General features: G+C 37.2%; 1 protein-coding gene across 1 annotated transcript in view; it reads right to left on the reverse strand.

The window, feature by feature from the left end:
- Positions 1-1,776: 1,776 nt before the first annotated feature.
- LOC145780467 (complement factor B-like) overlaps positions 1,777-19,934 on the reverse strand; it is a 35,333-nt gene continuing 17,175 nt past the window's right edge. Inside the window, exons 7-21 of the mRNA XM_082592084.1 lie at positions 16,180-16,309; positions 15,330-15,458; positions 13,787-13,863; positions 13,152-13,293; positions 11,645-11,790; positions 10,433-10,565; positions 9,010-9,134; positions 8,679-8,874; positions 8,307-8,457; positions 7,564-7,717; positions 7,127-7,295; positions 5,544-5,687; positions 5,138-5,308; positions 2,962-3,153; positions 1,777-1,892 (exon numbers count right to left, since the gene is read on the reverse strand). Of these exons, the coding sequence (XP_082448210.1) occupies positions 1,777-1,892; positions 2,962-3,153; positions 5,138-5,308; positions 5,544-5,687; positions 7,127-7,295; positions 7,564-7,717; positions 8,307-8,457; positions 8,679-8,874; positions 9,010-9,134; positions 10,433-10,565; positions 11,645-11,790; positions 13,152-13,293; positions 13,787-13,863; positions 15,330-15,458; positions 16,180-16,309 (2,175 nt within the window). The remainder of the gene's footprint in view (positions 1,893-2,961; positions 3,154-5,137; positions 5,309-5,543; positions 5,688-7,126; positions 7,296-7,563; positions 7,718-8,306; positions 8,458-8,678; positions 8,875-9,009; positions 9,135-10,432; positions 10,566-11,644; positions 11,791-13,151; positions 13,294-13,786; positions 13,864-15,329; positions 15,459-16,179; positions 16,310-19,934) is intronic.

Consider the following 19,934-nt stretch of genomic DNA (forward strand, 5'->3'; position numbering starts at 1 on the left):
AATATAATTTAGGTAATGTTGTTTGTACAACAATCCTACCTCTGCATTGTGGGGTATCATTGGACCATTCACCATTTCTAAGGCATGCAACAATTAAACGACCCGACGCTTGGTTGACCATTTCATATCCAGAGTTGCAAGAATACGTTATGATTTCACCCACAAGGACCCACTGTTTGTGCGTTGACACTGACCCAAATTCAGGTGGGTCAGGAACTCTACAACGAATTTCTGTAAAACAACACAAAGTATACTGTAACATTTCAGAAAATGTTTTTACTTGGACACGTTTTTCACAGTTGAGAAAATTTAAAAAACAACAATTGTATAACGTAGTGTTGATGCTATGAAACGTCACTTTTCCCAGATGTTGCTTAACCCATATAAGACAAACGTTGCGTTTTCGCAACAGACAAATAGGTCGCGCTTTTTTCTATTTCTAGGTCGATCTGCTTGAGATTTTGCTGTTAGTTCAGTTTCATTAGTTAGTTTAGTGCTATGAGAGTCAGAAACAAGTTAGCTTATCTGTTTATTAGCTTTACTGAAGTTTTAACATAGTTCTGAATTTCGACATTTTTTTGGAATGCGATGGCTGCAAGAAATATTAGGTAAGTTGCATTTTTATATGACGAATTTACAATTTTTTTTAGTGTGTATCTTAATTTAATGTATTAGGTATTGCTTGGTTCACTTATATAAAATCTAGCTGTATTCTAAGTAGAAGTGTTTTCGTGTTCAAAATGCGTGGCAATTTTTGTTGCGTTTTCGCAACGTTTGTCATCACAGATGCGCTAAACGATGCGTTTTCGCAACGTTTGTCATACCGTGAGCTTTCGGTGTGCGACCGCTCTGCATCTTATTATGGATTGATTGCTGTTGATAATGAAATATGCTAATCTGTAAATAAAGTTTTCTTTACAAACTATAATCTGACCCAACTCAATCTATCTGCTATCTGTCTTTGAATGTTTTATAACATATTACATTAGTTTCGTACATAATTACAGTATAACGAAAACCTCATGCAAAAATATTTAACCGCTATCCAAGTTAGAATTCATTTGTCAATTAGAAATTCTGTATTAATTATTAAAATTCTACAATGTGCTTCAAAGATCTGTTGAAGGTTTTCAAGTAATACCCCACAAGCCCAACTTATCTTCCATATCATAACAATTTTTCAGTGTTACAGGAAATCTTTTGTGCTAACTGTTGACCTAATTTAGTGATTGCTTTCGAAAGCAAATTACATTGTTGTTCTACTTTTCTAATTCTAGTTTTCCCACACGTGTGGAGAATTATTTTTGTCTCCATTGTTAGGAAAAAGAGATTGGATGAAGAGTTGGAAGAACTTGAAAGATACCCTGACAAAGAAAGTTCTAAAGAAGAAAATGATGATAACATCACTGTCGTTCAAATGTCTGAAGAAATTAGAGTGTTTATCGCTCCACCGGATAATGGAAATATCACTGATGAAGATTCAGGTGACGAAGGAAATGTGCAGCTGGGCCATTTACCGCGTGATCAGCTTACGGCTGAAGCTATAGTGGCAAGGTCCCGCCCCTTCAGTCTCACAATACAGGATAAATATTCGAGGCAAGAAATGGTACTTTTCAATCAACTCCTACATGTTGAATGTATGTGTGAACAACGCTTGGCTGTTTGCGAGTGAAGGTGGTTACAGCCAAGACATGCTGACCTTTACCAGATCACTGGTACAAATCTGGCTTAAAAAATGTGGAGTCCCTCTTCAAAAAAACAGGAAGACAACGGTCGCTAACAAACGCGATCAATGCAGAGATGCGGTTTGATCAAATTGCTCATGATATCGTTCCAAGTGAACCCAAAAGCTGCCGAAGATGCAGACAATGCCAGAGCCAAACAGTATACATCTGCAAGAAATGCGATGTTGATTTACATTTGAAATGCTCTCAACATTACCACTAACAGTGAATACGTTTTTACGAGTGAGTACATGATAATGCAACCGTTTTTCCAGCAATAAATCTTGCAAACTGCCAAGCTGACTTAGTGTACTAAATATTACAATATTTCAGAAAAAACACTGCAGACAGATCATAAACTGATATGCATACAACTAAACGGATGAAGATAATAGCTAGGAAGATCAAGAGATTAGACAGACATAGCCTACATATATGTTTTAAGTCTGTACGAATCAATTGTGACAACAGCAATAGTATGCGTAGTGACAAACGATGCGTTTTCGCAACATCCACTGCCGGCGGGATGACAAACGATGCGTTTTCGCAACGTTCGATTTTTGCAAATATTTCAATAAATCAACAAAACTTAAAAATTTTTTTGGCAATTATCATCCCTTTACACACTATTAAAGATGATATGTGACTTTCAGGAATTTTTAAGCATCTTTATTTTTCATGTCTTATATGGGTTAAAAAGAATATAGTAGATAGCTCTGAATTGTCTCCAGAAAACCGTTTTTTTAAATTCTTTGCTTTATAAAGAATATAATTTACCCGGGTCTGTACAACTCTTCCGACTACACCTAAGTGAACTTCAAAAGGCTCATCATATCATCATCCAACACTGCATTAATATAGGCCATTGAAAGAAACAAGAAGACAAGAACCCCGACATTCAGTCTAACACAGAGGGGAAAATCGCAAAGTGGTGACCATGGTGGTCTGTATCAAATAAGCAAAGCTAAGAACACTAGGTTTACGGCTTGAGGGTCTATCACAGTAATCTACAAAGGTAGGCCATCTGAGAATAGAATTTTGGCTTGGCAGATTTCTGTGGTAGACCCTCAAGCCGTGAACCTTTTTTTTACCTTTGCTCTTGATCTTCTATTTATTTTTTTAGCAAAAAATCTAAATCTTACCGAGCAAAACGTTACAACTTGCACTAGTTGCAATAGCTGATGGGTGCCACCTGAATTGCTTTCTTACAAGTCAGCATTGCAGTGACGATACAAACCTCTGCAAGTTGGAATTTCATCCGACCAATCTCCATTTCCTCCACATTCAATTGTCAAACTTCTGGATGACCTTCCTACAATCTCGTATTGGGGATTACAAGTGAATGTGATACTTTCTCCAAACAAAACAAATCTCTCATTTGTTGATATTGTTCCAAACCGCGGGGCTCTAGGAACAAGGCACCGTTGTTCTGAAATAAAAAAATATTGATTATTTTATTTCAAAAAGCAAAATTGTGTTTTGTGTCGTAGCTCTACCTTTCAGGTTATTTGCTGAACATAATATAATTAAAACACATATTGCCTTGTAGCCTACTAGTAGTCTTTATTCGAAACCTGATCTGCGACGAAAGAAAAAATTTCATTGCAACCTGCTTTTATGAGGTTGATGAGAAAAGGAAACTAATTCTTTCTCCATCAACTTTTGTTTTAAAAACACGTTTTCAACATAAATCATTTTGTAAACAATGTTGAGTATTGAATGCTTGTTGCCTTTAAAGTCAATAGGTTTGATTATAAATGCTGTTGCAATTTGTTGTCAGAAAACATTTTTAGTATTTTGTCTGTTTTCTGAAAACGACGATCACGAAACCAAAAGGTTTCTCCTTCCTTTAAGGTTTGGGTTAGGGCAGGGGTCACCAAACTTTTTTTTCTGGGGACCTGATTGCTGCGAGATTAACAGCTGCGGGCCGGATGCAAATTACGAAAAGATATAGCCTACAACTATTTAGAATCTCCATTGACTTGAATTGAGCACAATAAATAACAGTCAGCGGTGGAATAACATTACAGGCCCGTAGTCAGCCGGGGGCCGGGGGAGCCTCGTTCATGCCCCCCCCCCCTGAAAAAATTGCCCCCCTGGCAAAATCCCAACATTCTCGAGCAACAGCTAGAATTATGATTTTGCCCATCTTTCCGTTTGCAGAGCTCCAACTTAGGCCCAATTAACTTGCAGCAGATATTGCTACATTTTGATTTAGCACTGCTGTTTGTGAGTGTGGATTCTCAGTGTTAACAAGGGTTGACGCTCCCACTAGACTAGACGGAGCATGTTACAACCAAGACAGGCAAACTTGGTGCTTATGGCCTTTGAACATGCTGTATCGAAATCTATCGATTTAGACTTGTTTGTGAGATGGTTTGCATCCAAACATCCGCGACTGCAATTGCAATAGAGTAGCTCACAGGTGTATAGGCGGAATGTAATCATATATATCAAAATCCTCGGCACTAGCTTCTTCGAGCCAGTTAAAGTTTTTGCTCATAACAAGTACCGCTATTTATACAACAAGTCAACAACTGCTGTGTTATGTTGGTCATTGTAAAATGGTTGCAATGATTTAACTAGCGGATAAAATAAGAGACCAGTGTTGGTCTTAACACTAATCTGATACATTGCAATTTTTGTGAATACCAGTATTTGAGAGGTTAAAATGCCAAAATCATTTAAATTTTTTCGGCCCCCTAAAAAAAAGTTGGCCCCCTTGCTCTGCGGTCTGGCTACGGCCATGAATAGCAAAGTTGTGATGAAAATCGAAAGGTTGTTGGAAAAGCTAATTTATCCCCTGCTGTGATACACTACAGGGCATCGTGCTCTTGAAAAAACATTACATCTTTCCAAATTTTGCCTAGCTAGGCTGTCCCCATTTTTGGTGGCCTAATGATAAACAGCAACGTCAGTCCTTTACAAAAAGTTTAGTAACTTTTTTCCTTAACAATTGTAGTGCAGCTGTTATTTTCGCAGCACCGCGGGCCGTAGTTTGGTGACCCCTGGGTTAGGGTAAAGTTTGGGTTACCAAATCCACAATGTTAAACCCAAGCCTCAAATGTGTGTTCTACTTTGTGTCAGGTCAATTTTGTTTTTATTTCTGACTAGTACAAAAACACAATATATGCCAAACATAGCAGAGGTCTACAAAAAGGTAGAAGCGACAAAACGTATACGTCATGATGTGCTTGATATCGATTCAGAATAGTCAGTTTAAAGCATAAAATATCACTTAGTCAGACACAATTTTTGACCAATTAAAATTTACTTTTACCATGCAATGCTCACTCGCCAAACAATCACATGTATTGTAGTTTGGGTTTTCTTGATGGAAGATAGGAAAATGTACTTTTACGGTACGGTAACAGCATAAGTGCAAAAAACACAAAATCAAATTTAATGCTTACGGCGACAAGTAGGTGCTACTCCAGTGAATTTCTTGTCGGATCTGCAAGTTCTTTGGTTTGATCCTGATAAAACATATCCTCTGTTGCAAGTGTAGGTTATGGTACTTTTATAGATCAGGCTACCAGCGATGACTCCGTTTTCAAATGTCTCTGAATTTTCGCACCTTAAATCTGAACATAATGACTGATTGATACAAAATCGGATGAGCCAACAGCCCTCCATACAAGCAGGGGGGATTCGCATTTAAATGTATTGACTTCAAATGCTACTATGGGATAATAATACGCTAGATCAATTTCACAAGCAGTAGAAAAAGTTATAGGGGTTTGAACAAACGAAAATATAAAAGCTGCAATCTAAGTGCAACTTATTGTGAAAAGTCAAAATCAATGAAAAAATACTCACTTGGATTAATGCAGGACATTCCACATACGTCATCACATATACATTCTTTTGATGATCTTCCACAATCGGTCTTAGTCTGGCAGCGCTTCTTGCATTTTCTACCGGGCGGAAGGTTCGCGGGAATACGCTCTTGACATTCTTCGTCTAAAACGTGACTATACAACTGAAGAATTGAACGTGGTTATACACAATAGTTGCTGAAATTCGAATTTGGGAAGGTAAGTTGAGTGTTGGTTGATTTTAATCTTTATCCTCGGACTGACAAAGCATCTGATAGGTTATTCCTAAGCAATGTTGCATAGTTGTAGAGGAATTGAACCACTGACGCAGGCCCAGTTACCGAGAGAGGCCGAATAAAGTTTCCGATTGTCGAACTCCATCTGCTAGGTTAGGTGCCTTTGAACAAAAAGCAGTCCATGAAATGCATTGCTCAAGCGCACATTGTGGCTTTGCTTGCTCAAGGTCGTTATTTGACCTTGGTTCAAAGCTTCTACAAGTATGCGAAACTACCCTGAATAACCTATCACAGGCTTTGTCAGTCCGAGGATAAAGTTTCAAAACCAAACCAAGGTGAGCAGGATTTTTAACAAGCAGTTTTTGCTGACAGTCGACACGAATGGCATGTTTGGTACACGAAACGTTATATGCCACGTCATAACTCCGCTAGCCCTTACAAAAATAACGCGAAAATTCTTTCCAAGTAAAATCAAAACAAAAAAATATCTGTAGGCTAGGCTACAGTTTATTTTAAATGGAGAGTGTAGGTGTACATTGCTGTTACGGACAATCGTTCCCCAAATCAAACGTCACATAAAACCGCTAAGGTCTTCTTAACCTGGTGTCTTACGTCATGGAATATTGCTAAAAATGAGCAGAGATTTCATCATCCTTTTGTAAGACCTGTGAAATATTTCATCATTCTTTTTAACACATGTGGAATTGCTTCACAATGCCTATCGACTATTACGTCACAGATGCAAGTAATGTGGTTTGAAATATCCCAAGTCAGTTTCGTCATTTTAGAATTGTCGCTGGAAAGGTTGGTTGAATATTAAAACTGTTTTGCCTGTGCTCACCAACTAGACGAAATTTCCGTCTTTTATCTCAGAAGTCTGTATTGTGGTGACAAGTTTTCTACTGTGTAGTGCAAACGCATTGCACTAATTTTTAACAGCCCGTGTTGCTGAGTTTTTCATGAAACACAATTCGTGAAGGGGCTTTCAGAAGTGTGTTTCGCTGGTTGTTATCGCATAGCCTACAGACGAAAGGATTCAGGAAATTTATGTTACAACCTACCCACGGAGGTATTATGGTTTTCCGCTGTGACCAATTGCAAAGAGAAAGATAATCAGAATGTAGTGAATTTAACGTACAAAATGTTGGGTTGGGGTTTTGCAGAAAGCGCTGCATGTGAGTGTAGTGAATTGCAGACGATAGCTCACATAACCAAGGGTTGCCAGCTGTACAGTCCACCTTATGGTATGAAAGGCCTAGTCTCCTTTGGCGATAACAACAGGCAGTGGTTAACCGACAGGCTCCCTGATGTATAGCGACTGCACGCGAGAAGAACGTACAAAACAAACCTTCGTCTATGTTTTGGGCTATCCATTGTGAAAATGGTGTAGTTTTGGCGTAGAAACCAGGAAAATACTTTTTTGTATTGTTTTCCGTATAGCTAGTTGCGCAGTTGAGACCCCAACTGACAAGACCGATCAAAACCCAACAATTCTCTCCAGTTTCTTCATCAACAATCTGCAGAAAATACACACAAAAAGTAAATGCAATAACAAAGCCTATCTCATGTTCGACCTGTTAAGAGTTTCCATCGACACAAAATTTCACGTTGATACTATCTTTATAAGCAAACTATACATTAGTTTGAGCATTACGTGTGCATTTTATATGCAACAACGCGGTTGAAAAATGAAATAAAAAACGGCTGCATAAAGAAATGTCACAAACGCCAGTAGCCTAACGGAAGAAGTCCGTATGTCACAAATGTCAGTAACTGCATACTAACCTCTCTAACTAAAGGGCCACCACTATCTCCGGTACAAGAGTCCACCACGGAATTCAATCCACCACCAATACCACAAGTCATTCTCTCAGTAAAGGCTACTTTCTCTGGAAGTGGGGGTCTATGACGGGTCATCAAATCTCTATCTTGACTACACCTGTTGATTTTAAGCCTTATATCATTTTTGTACAACTCTCAGCATACAAGGCCTGGTGAAAGGTAATTAAGCGTGGAAACCGTCAAAGCAAATATGGAATTCAAAATTTTTTTTTTTTTTTTTATTCAAAATCTACTTCAGAAAGAAAACACGCAGATCAAACCAACCTATGGACAACTATTATATCAGAGAATAAGAAACTAGATTTGTGGTGTGATGCCTCTTTCTCATGTTTAAACTTGATTTAAACTTAAACACGATGGAGTCTGCAGAAACAATTACATCGTAACTCCGTTTACACGATATGCACGGCACAGTGGTACAGCAGCACAGCGGTACAGTGATACGTCACACTCAAGGGCGATATTGTGATAAGCAGATGCAGTGGAAAGATCTCATTCTGAATTGTTACAGTGTGACAATACATGAGTCATTTTGCTATATTTCACCAAATATATTAATTAATAGTGATAGCAACTTGACCAGACATATATTTGGAAACAAGTTAGAAGTAGCTGACTTGCTATAATTTTTTCTTTGCTAAGGACTAAGGAGTCTGCAGAAACTATTACACTGTAGGTAGGCTCACCTGTCCCTGTTTCGCAGGCGGATTAGTCCTTGTTTGAGATGATTTGAAGTTATGGGCTCGCTTTCATCAGTATAACCAAAACCCGTCACCGCTGTCAGTATATTCTTTTCTTCTATGACTTCATTGTCGCCTTCTTCCAAAAGCCATTCCCCTGAAAGTTTAGAAACAATAGAGAATTAATAGCTTTTCAAGGACTGTAAACTAAAAATGTTTTTGTTCTACAACTTTCAGCTCGCACACTTCAAAAGACAAATTATGTGATTTTGAGTGAATTGGCAATGTATTTATCACTTTAGTTTCTACGAAAGCAGACAATCGAAAGGGATGCTGCAGTCTATGTATACAATGCAATAAACAATTGTTTGAAACTACCTTCAATTCGACAACTTTCTTCTTTTCCTTCGTTGCCATTAAGTTTTCGGATTTTTCTCAAATACTTTCCAACGCAATTGTTCTCGGTGCAAGGCAAACAAACTCTTTGTATTCGTTTGCTGTATTCGACTTTGCCGCTTCGTTCAGAAGGAAGCCAAATATCTGCAAACTGTTCTTGTTCTTGTCCAAGTTTAACCTAAAAAAGTATATATCCTGAACTCAATGAAGTGAACCTTCCGCCTAAACGCTCAAACAACGTTCATAATGATACTACAGTTGCATTAATAATGCAAATAGTATTGTTTTGTGTGCTTTTTCGTTCAAGTGTTACCAATGCAATGTCATAGTCATAAGTTCCTTTCACGTAGTTCTCATGGATGATGACGCGTTCAGGAAGAAATGCCCTTGTGTGAGGTGAAAGGTGTGATGATCTGTTGCTTAGCAACCGTGTTGTTCCTGTAGATAAGAACAAACATTCTTAGACAAATTCAACCGATAAAGTTAGAACTTCGTTTTACAATTTCACAAGTGACTAACAAAATGAATTGCACAAAGCTTTCTTTTGGAAAACTGACATTGTGGATTTGGGACTAACCGGGTATAAGAGTCAAAAGTACCTGTGGTGCCGGTCGCGCAAAGGAGACATGAGCGCTGTCCGGCGATTAATTACTTCCGACTCCAGCGACCACACGCAACTGCCCTACCGGCCCGGAAGGCCGACTTTCTGCGTTACCCTAAACGAAGCTGTCTCCCTGGCCCGTTCCGCCATCTTATAGTTACGGAGGGGCCAGGGTTCATTTAAAGTTTTCGATCCACACTCTCCCTCCACAGGTACCTCAACTCCTCATTATGGCCCCCGCTACCTAAGCTGGTGGACCTCCCTCCCGGATGCATCACCACTCCCAAATCACGCCGCTCCCCACAGCTGAAGCAGCGGGGTGTGGTAGGCCGGTTATTTAAAGTCTTCGATCTTACTATGTTTGCTGTGCTCTTCTCGCCATGTCAATGTTTTTTATCCGTGCGTTGTTGATGCGAATGAAACAGTTGAACAACAAAAAAATTTCCAACAATTATCTAAATTAGTGGCTCTCTGCTTTTGTGTTGTCAGGACCTTTTCAAGGATTAAAGAAAATAGCGATCCCCGAAAATTCGTAGGAGTTATTTTAAGTAAAATTGGAGAGTCTCTGGCATGCCCTCTAGGCTTTTTCGCATTTTCGTTATAATTGTCGTATTTAATTAAAGCCGTTTTATTTCTTTGGACATGAAGCACTCAGAGGGGTTCTGGGAGATCTCACCCAGGAAAAGTTGAAAATATAAAACTTAATTAAAAATTGTTCTTCCTGGGAGTACTTTCAGCCCAAATCTATGTTAAAACATCTCAATTAATGTTGAAACAGAAGGTAAAATGTTTGTTTAAAATATTTCCGGAGACGGCAATTGCCTCCCATCGACTACGCTTCTAGATATGACAACCATGAAGAAACACAATGTAAATAAAGTACAGTTATAAATGTTATCACCAAGACCCTAATTTGCAATATTTGTTAGGCACAAAACAATATGGAGTCAAAATGACTCCTTCGGAAATAATTGTAGATAAATCAAAATTCCATTGTAAATAAATCAAAATTCCATGTTAAGGTTAGGAGGTCTTACGCAGAAAGCCAATTGCCTTACTCTAAGAGACAATGTTCTGAAATGTAAAGTGTCAATTATACAGATGTAAAAAAGTACATTTGCAATTATATTCTTACCTAAAGTGAGAATAAAACTTTGTGGCCAATTAGGTATTCGTTTTGCTGTAGCAAAGATATGTGCTGCGGTAATAACCCATCCATTGTTTATCAGCGAACCGCCTCCAAAAATACCTATTGGAGAGTTGTATGTCTGTAAATGAGATATTTTAATTATTTTCAAGTTGTTGACGATTTAAAATGCGTTAAGAAGCTTTACTCAAACTTTTCTTTCACCTGATGTTCAATGATTAACAAGGTTTTTACAACAGCATTTACACATTAAACAGCCGCAAGCGTGAAATATTTCAACGCCAGAAAAAGTTACAATGATGTACGCACTTGATTCATTTTACCAAAAGATTTTCTTGAATAACTAATAGTTGCAAGATTTGGTAAATGTTGATTTTTTTGTAACACAAACGTACAAAACTTGATAACACTAATCGTCATACGGTTATTTACGAGAAATATGATACATCAATAAAACAGCAAAAACATATTTTTACAACGATGTAAACCCATCGTTGTGACTGTATGAGGAATAGCCTGATAATGATTAAACCTGCAATAAAAAAACAAGTGACAATTTTGACTGTACACTGTTACCTGCAAAATATAGTTTTAAACCGGAATGGCCCGTTTCGGTGAGTCCGATTCGGTGAGTCCGATTCGGTTAGTCCGATTCGGTGAGTCCGATCCCTTAAAGGAGGATTTTTTCAATTTTTTTTTTAAATTATCGGGTACCATAGCCTAATTATCATTGCCGTTTTAGGGTTAGGGGTTAGGAGTTAAGGTTAGGGGTTAGAAGTTAGGAACTCACCGAATCAGACTCACCGAATCGGACTCACCGAATCGGACTCACCGAATAGTAGCAGACCCGTTTTAAACCGAACAGCAGAAATTCAACAACCAGTTTCAAGACAATAATAATCGTTTATTTCTGTATATTTTTATGTGAATAAAATATAGTAAAACCATTAATGGTACCAAGCTATGTAAGTCTGTGTTACAGCTGATCATTTCACTGCTTTTTCTTTGTTGAAACCTAAAATGCTTGAACTAAGACTTACGAACTAAAATGTTAGATTTGCAATGATCCTATTAAAAGTCTTCAATTTACTTTTTTTTTTTGCTTTTTTTACATCAAATTTATCAGTAAACTATATCCGACCAGGACCCTGTGTTTCAAGGATGCCTGATCTACAGACTACAAGTTACCACAGTACACACCGAATACACGCTTTGTCTTCGGTAAGCAAATGCCGCTTGCCAAGGCCAAGCTCCATCTATTGCAAACGATCCTCCAATAACTTTTCCAACTGCGACTCGGTTTTTGATTTTTCCAACATCTCCTGCTCTTCCACAGTCATTGTAATCTTAAGAAAATGTTTCATCTTCATCAATATCAATTGGATTCAATATCGTATGTAAAAGGCGGGTAGCGGAAGAACGTGACATGTGGAAACAAATGACAGCCAATCGTCGACACGGGGAGACTGCACAAGTGCATAAATTATGGCGATGATGCAAAAGGACGATGAAGACTATGGACCAACTTGCAAGAACAAATGGAAAAAGATGGTATGGGCGTGTACTAAGGAAGGAGGAAAGAAATATTCTTCGAAAGGCATTGACTTTGAAGGTAGATGGGAAGGGAAATGGGGACATCCAAAAAGAACAGCGAAAGAATGAGGCAGACAAAGTCGAACTGAAAGAAAAAGTTGCGTTAGAACTTTCTGCATTAAGATGGAGAATCGAAACGAACACAATTGCTGCAAGGAAAAATCGCCCACCTCCACTAATGGGCACAAAACCAACTTTAGATGATATGATTTGATGGAAATTGAATAACTATTACTTCTATTTATTCTATTTCAATAAATATATATGGTGATTACAAGGCTATCTTCAAGCATAAAACAATAGGTAGCGCATAACTTAACCAGTTTAGATTGTTGGAAATTATACTACATATTTTCGTAGAAAGTTTGTCTTGTTGAACCATAGGCATACGAAGCCGAGAAACGTATTTAGATTTAACATATTCACGTTTATTTTATGTACTATACATACATATATATATATATATACAATCTAAAGTTGTTACAATAGGTGATCATACTACACAATTATGGACATACATTCTTATGCACTGTAAATAAGTTGTTACACTACATTGTTAGGGTAAAGCTTTGGTAGAGAGTTTGCTTTGTTGAACCATAAAGAAATAAAACAGAGTAACGTTAGCGTTTTCGACACGTACGTGTGTCCTCATCATCACCCATCGCAGATTTAATTCCTGATGACACACGTACGTCTCGAAAACGTTTGAGTTTATTTTAATTATGTTATATATATTTTTTGTGTGTAATAAAGTATGCTCGCTAACGTTACTCTGTTTTATTTCTCTATTATTAGGGTAGTAGTAAATGCAATCTTATGGATTAAAGTATATAACATTAAATAAATTACATTTCGTTTTAGTTACTTTAAACTTTTAAAATCTTCAAAGCGAAAGAAAAAAGCTGCAAAGGAAAACTGAAATTATATCCTAATACAAATAAAATTTCGTTCATACAAAGCCCAGCAATATTATGTCACAATGTTTTATCGTAGGATATCAAATTTAAAAAATGCTTTGCTTTATTAGTTATTATTCATTAACAAAGCAAAGAACAACACGATAAAAATCTTAAACGACAATGAAAGTTAATTTGTATCAAAATATATAACAAACCTGTTTCACTTTCTCCTGACTGTGAGGTCACAAACAGATCTGCAGGCGGGTTTGGGAAGAAGTTTCCTTTAGGTGCAAGAGACTGAAGTTCATTTAATGTTTGATCGTTTTGAAATTCGTCTCCAAATGCAATGACGTAAACCTGAACAATTCATGTTAAATTTGAAATGGCGTCAAGGTTTCGAACCCATGCCTACTGATCCGGAGACTGATTTGCAATAACTTATTGTTTAATTTTGTTTCGTAGCTGTATCTTTATTTTGTCGTATTGATAACCCGTAAAAGTCAATGTTGGATGTATATTGTTTTAGATGGAATTGCATAATTACTGAATTGTTTCTGTCAGACTGCAATTGTCATTGGAAACAATGTTCTTTGTTTCTTTTTCAGCGCCGTCCAGACAAAGGCAACGTGAACGGACGATAGCGAAAACGTCAAGTCATGTTGCACAAAGTGAGAGCGACTGGCTCGAACAACTACAGTTGTGGTACGCACTAAACAAACTAAAGCAACAAGGGATTTATAATTAATCAACAAAGTTTTCAATTTATTTGAAGCGTTCCTTTGTCATAGAAATGAAAGGTTTTACAGTAGACCAACATAAAAACAAGATTTTGATTTATTCTCAAAACAACCTCAAGCAAATATCCTTCATATATTGATCTGATGTTGTCCATTGCCACATTTGGTGGCTCTCCTTGTGCGTGGGGTCCTGAAACAAAAGTTTTTAAGTTTTTAACTGAAAATCGTTTGTAGACAGGTCACAGATGCATTTGAAATTTTGTTAAGCACTTGCAGAAATTATGGTTTGAAACTCAAAATCAGCAAACTGTATCCTGAAGCTATGTCTTTCTGTTTCTTAAACATTTTAAAAGATAAGTAGCCTATCAACAGAGCCATACTTTAAACTGAAAACATGAACACAAGAATGGTTTCTAATTGTCAGAACTTTTCACTGACGAAATTCGTTATAAGATACGAATAATTAGGGCCTTTGCGAAGATAAACTAGGCCCCGTACCAATGATACTTCCGTGTCACCAAACAAACATCTCTACTGAAAAAAAAAGAAGACAAATTTTCGAAACAAAAACCTCAAGGTAAAATACCAAGACATTCGTTGAGAATAAAGGTAGTTTTAAACCAAAAATCATGAGTTGTCCAAAAAGGAGATTGGATGCAATCCAGCTATATCTACAAATGCTTTGATTTCTTCAACTTCCCGAGCCACCTAGAAAGATCCGGGTCGTAAAATCATCACGGGAGTTTGGTCACAGCGGTAAACCATAATCTCTTCGTGGGAAAATTGTAACATAAGATTCCCGGATCCGTTCGTCTGTATGTAATGACCGAAAGAAACACTCTTTTGAAACCGTCTATTCAAAATTGTATTTCTGTAAAATTAGCTACCTGGCTGTCGAAATTGGAATGCAACACCGTACACCACTAAAACTTGTCACTACAACAAACTACTTAGATAAAAGACGGAAATTTTGTCCAGCTAGCAAGCACTAAGCAAACAGTTAAATATGCGACTAATTTTCAAGCAACCATTTTACGAATGACCAGAATAGATTTCAATATCTCAAACTCACGTAGGCAGTTACTGTGACGTAATAATGAAAGCCATTGTGAAGCAATTCTCAACAGGTGTTCAAAGGTGATGATGCAATGTTTATGTTTAAACAGGTGTGATACAAGTCTTACGAACGATGGTGCAATTTTGGCTCATTTTTAGGAAAAAATCCATGACGTAATACGCTAAGATTCAGAAGACCTGAACGGTTTTTATATGACGTTTGATTAGGTGAACAATTGTCTGGAACAGTGTTAGAGAAAAAACTCTATGAACCTCCACGCCACCAACTGGCAACTAACAACCGGAAAATATATTTATTAATACCGGCAACAAAGTATTGTGGATTAAGGTTTGCATGAAGCTCTTTTTCTTCAACAGATAGATCATGCTTAATAGCTGTAACCTCCCTTGTAAACTTTCTCCATTTTGATCTGTCGATTGTTTGTGTTAGTAATTCTGGCATGCTTTTTAGTTTGATAATTTGTTTGATATTGTCCATGTTTTTCGTACTTTGCTTGTCATCGTTTTATTATTTTGTAGCCTACGACTCCAGAACAAAATAAACAAAAAGGAAATCTTATCAGAATTGTATTCACTTACCGTTGACGAATAGAAACACGTATCTTGTTCTGTCTGGGTCTTCAGAGAACGAAGACGAAAGAGTCAAATTAAGTAATTCGATCGCTCTGTGGGTATTCCGTCGTGTATCAATTTCTTCCAAAATGTTCACTGAAAACACATTGGTACTAATAGGGTTAAAGGATCAGATTCATTTGAGCGGTTTTTTGTTTTTCTCCCCTACTGTACATTCGAAGTTTAGTTCGAAATAACACAGCTACATATGTTTTTCGATAATTCGATATATAAAGTGTATTTTCATTCAACCACACACATGCAACACTTCACAATCAATCAAACAAATATGCACACTTTTACAGTACACAATAAACACAAAAATGTCACTTCGTGTTCTAACAAGCTTGTACATGGAACAGAATATTAATCAACTTTCATCTAAATACTGTTAATCTATACTACGATTACGTTTCTCTGATTAGTTAAAAACCACAAATTTAATTTCTAATTGATTGAGTTTCGCTTTTAGCAGCATGATCGTTGCTTACTTGACAGTGTAGATTCTAACGATCTGTTTTAGCCTGATGCTGCGATTTCGTTATGGCAATATCAAATTACACTAGCTTTCGGAACACAGTTCCCTAGACATGTGCTATGACGAATGGTGTTGAATTCAGTGAGTGGTCCTTTAATGTGGCTTTCATTTGTAAACTATATGTCTACTTTGCACAAGTAGTCCAGTTGTAATTTGGTGATGTCCCCGTTACCGAGGGTGGCCGGATTCACCTCCAAGTGCCTCAAATGCACAAAGTAAATAAACTAAGCGACGTTTGAAAGCTGGTGTTTGTGAACGACTACACTTAACCATACTCACGTCGGTTTGCTCGTGCGTTATTTAAATTGTTAATAGCTTCTTCAGTTGTCGTAGTTTCAAGGTCTAACAATACTGCACGTTCTGAAGCAAATGCTGATATCTCGCATTGGATTCGACCATTTCTTGACATCTGCATTTAACAAGATTTTTGCATTTATGCTTGTTTGATGTAGGCCACCAGAACTTTGAGAAGAAAATAACTGAAGAGGTGAAAACGCAAAATACTTAAGTCGCATTTGAAAAACTAATAAAATCAGAGCTCTCTACGCATGTATACCATAAGCTTTAACCCTATTCGGACTGACGGGTGGACGGGTTCCGTGCATACCTAAAACTTTCATCGATTACATAAAAGCTACTGGCTCAAATTAACTGAAGTTTTATAACTTTTTCTAAAAATTATTCATCTTTGGTTTAGTAATAAAATGACCTTTTTTTGAAGTATAGTTTTTTAGTTTTATCAGCAGTTTTTGACACCCCATTCCCAAAATTGTCTGCAGAACTAGTAAAAAATTAATCAGCGTGAAATTGAAGAGGGATTATCTCAACCGCCAAGATTTACTGCGTGACCTACATGACTACTGACCATTTCGGATTACATGCATGGCTGGACCGTGCGTGCATTTAGCGAAGAGATTAGCGATTTCAAGGAGATTATGGCGGAGATATCAAACAAATTAAAACAAAATTGACTACTCTTATCAAAAAAACAATAGCAAAAAGATGGTAGAGTATGTGTGTCCACTGAAAATTTTAACCAGTTTGTCAATAATTTTGCCCTAACTTTGCAAAAAAAGCAACCTCGTAAAGGTTTTATATCAAAAGTTATTAGAAATATACGTGAGGGCATTGGCTAGCAAAAATAGTTTGGTCCGAATACGGTTAAATACTCTGGCGAGATATCTACAGTAAAATAACTGTCTTTGGAGACTTAGGTACCAATTTTATATGTAAGTATCATGGCAATGTATTCAGTGTTCATAGTACAGATTCTTGAGCTGCTCTGAATTCATTTCATTTAAATGTGAAATAAGTACTTTTCGCTCTCGCCTCTTCAATTTCGGCATGTAGGAAAAGTGTGGGGCCTATGAAACGGCTTTTGTTATTTTGCCTCCACGTCTACATGATACTTTGACACTTTCTACGTAGTTTTTGTTTTCTTTAGTTTTTTATTAAATCGTTGTTAATTGTTCAAAAGGTCCCACCTCTATGCTACAAATAGAACTTCCAATGGGACCTTTAGAACAGTATTTAACGTTATTTCCTGTGACGTTTTTTGGCCAGTTTTCCTGCGGACGGTGAGGTCGGTTTGACACTAGCACTTTGAGCTCGTGTAACTCAAAAACCACACAAAACAAATCAATCAAATTTTTACATGATGCAGATAAACTGGTCTACAAATTTCAATTTTTTTTTTCAGGTTTGGGTTTTGACAACTGATTTTGGCTAATTTTGGGGCGCTGAATCCGAAAATGAACTCAGATTTTCTCTATCACATTAAGTTTTCTTTCTATCGTTGCCATTATTTTATGAAATTGACCAATTTTTACCCTTTTTAGTGCATTAAAATGTCAAATATAATTATTTTCTGACAGCTATAAACTTTCACAGATAGAGATATTTTTACTCTAAATTCATAAATTGGTTCAGATTTCCTTTAAAATAAAAAAAAATTATGATAATCGTAATAGGATATAGTGGAGATTGGTAGCGTTGAGTTTTTCCATGCTCGCTTGAACTCCCTGTCTTGGCTTCTCAGGCGTTATCTGTGGGTCAGCTGCTATCTCTGTGCACTGTGCAGATTGAATATCGTAGGAAGACAGCTGGTGGGAGTAGATTTGACTTAGTAATAAATTGTTACTTAGTAAGGAAGATTTATTTAGAAGTTTCATAAAGCACATGTACATCGTACAGACCAACATCAGAGTTCAAGCTGAAAAGTGGTTTGTAGAAGGAAAAGGTATTTTCATACTTTATAAGTTTGAGTTCAAGTCGGTTAGAGTTTTTGGTATAGTGGTGTTTCTGTGGAAAAACTTGCTCTTAGAAAACTACTAACAAAGAAAGGTTATATTTGATCTCAAGCTATGTCTGCTTCCAGCAAAAGAAGAAAATATTGTAATGATCCGGAAATATTTTGTTACATTTGTGGATGCTTCATGTTGAAGTCTCAACAATGCAATATTACCACGTTTGTAAAAAGGGCATATCTTCCTTACTTTAAAGTCAAGTTGGGGGACCAGGACAAAAGCTGGGCTCCTCATAAAGTGTGCAAGACCTGCGTAGAATGTCTGAGAAGTTGGTCGCAAGGAAAAGGTTCACAAATGAAATTTGGAATAGGCTACCCATGATTTGGCGAGAGCAACGAAATCATGTTGACGATTGTTATTTTTGTCTTGTTAGTGTGAAAGAGTATAACAAAAAGAGTAAACATCGTTTGAAATATCCAAATCTGGATTCGGCATTGCGGCCAGTTCCTCACAGTGATGAAAAGCCACTGCCAGTATTTACATCACTTCCAGAACTACACGAAGAGGCTATTTCTTCTTCAGAAGCATCGTTTAGTGAAGGAGAAAGTGAAATTTTTCACGCAGCACCCGAGGATCTGTCAGACAAGCCTTCCCAGTTTAATCAAATGGAATTAAATGATTTAGTGAGAGAATTGTATTTGCCTAAGCAATCTGCGGAGTTATTGGCATCAAGGCTACAGGAAAGGAAACTTCTCAAAGCTGGTACAAGCGTGACATTTTATCGCAAACGAGAAGAAGAACTGCTTCCATATTTTGCTTCCCACAATGATTTCGTTTATTGCAACAATATAGAAAGGCTTCTTCTAGAAATGGGATTACCGCAGTATGATGCAGACGAATGGAGACTTTTCATTGATAGCTCCAAACGAAGTTTGAAGTGTGTTCTACTTCACAATGGTAACGTGTACGGTTCTATTCCGATAGGACATTCGGTGACAATGAAAGAAGAGTATCAGAACATAAAAACCGTTCTTGAAAAGTTAAAATACCATGAGCATGGTTGGCTCATCTGTGTAGATTCAAAAATGGTGAACTTTTTGCTGGGGCAACAAAGTGGCTACACCAAATACCCATGCTTCCTATGCTACTGGGACAGCAGGGCCAAGGATCAGCACTGGAACAAAGAAGAGTGGCCTCCAAGGCTCACCTTGACACCTGGAGACAAAAATATCATACGTGATCAGTTAGTTGATATCAAAAAGATCCTCTTGCCTCCTCTTCACATCAAACTTGGTCTCGTGAAACAATATGTAAAAGCTTTGGATCATGAAGGAGAGTGTTTTAAGTATATATGTTATGCTTTTCCTGGTCTCAGTGAAGAGAAAAAAAGAGCTGGGATTTTCAATGGACCACAAATCAGGCAATTGTTATAGGATGAAAATTTTGTAAAATCAATGTTGCCATTCGAGGCTAGAGCTTGGAATGCTTTCGGTGCTGTTGTGAGAATTTTTTTGGGAAACAGAAAAGCAGAAAATTACAAAGATCTCTTAAGGGAGCTACTGCTTAGTTTTGAAGATTTGGGATGCAGGATGAGCATCAAAGTTCACTAATTGAAGAGCCATGCAGATGAGTATCCAGAAAACCTTGGGAAAGTTAGTGAAGAACAGGATGAACGTTTCCACCAGGATATTAAAATTATGGAGGAACGTTATCAAGGTCGGTAGGATTGTCATATGATGGCCGACTATTGCTGGAGTTTTAAAAGAAAAGTTCCAGATTCTGCTCTAG

This window comes from Aplidium turbinatum, chromosome 1 (genome assembly GCF_918807975.1).
Source record: "Aplidium turbinatum chromosome 1, kaAplTurb1.1, whole genome shotgun sequence".
Classification (NCBI taxonomy): domain Eukaryota; kingdom Metazoa; phylum Chordata; class Ascidiacea; order Aplousobranchia; family Polyclinidae; genus Aplidium; species Aplidium turbinatum.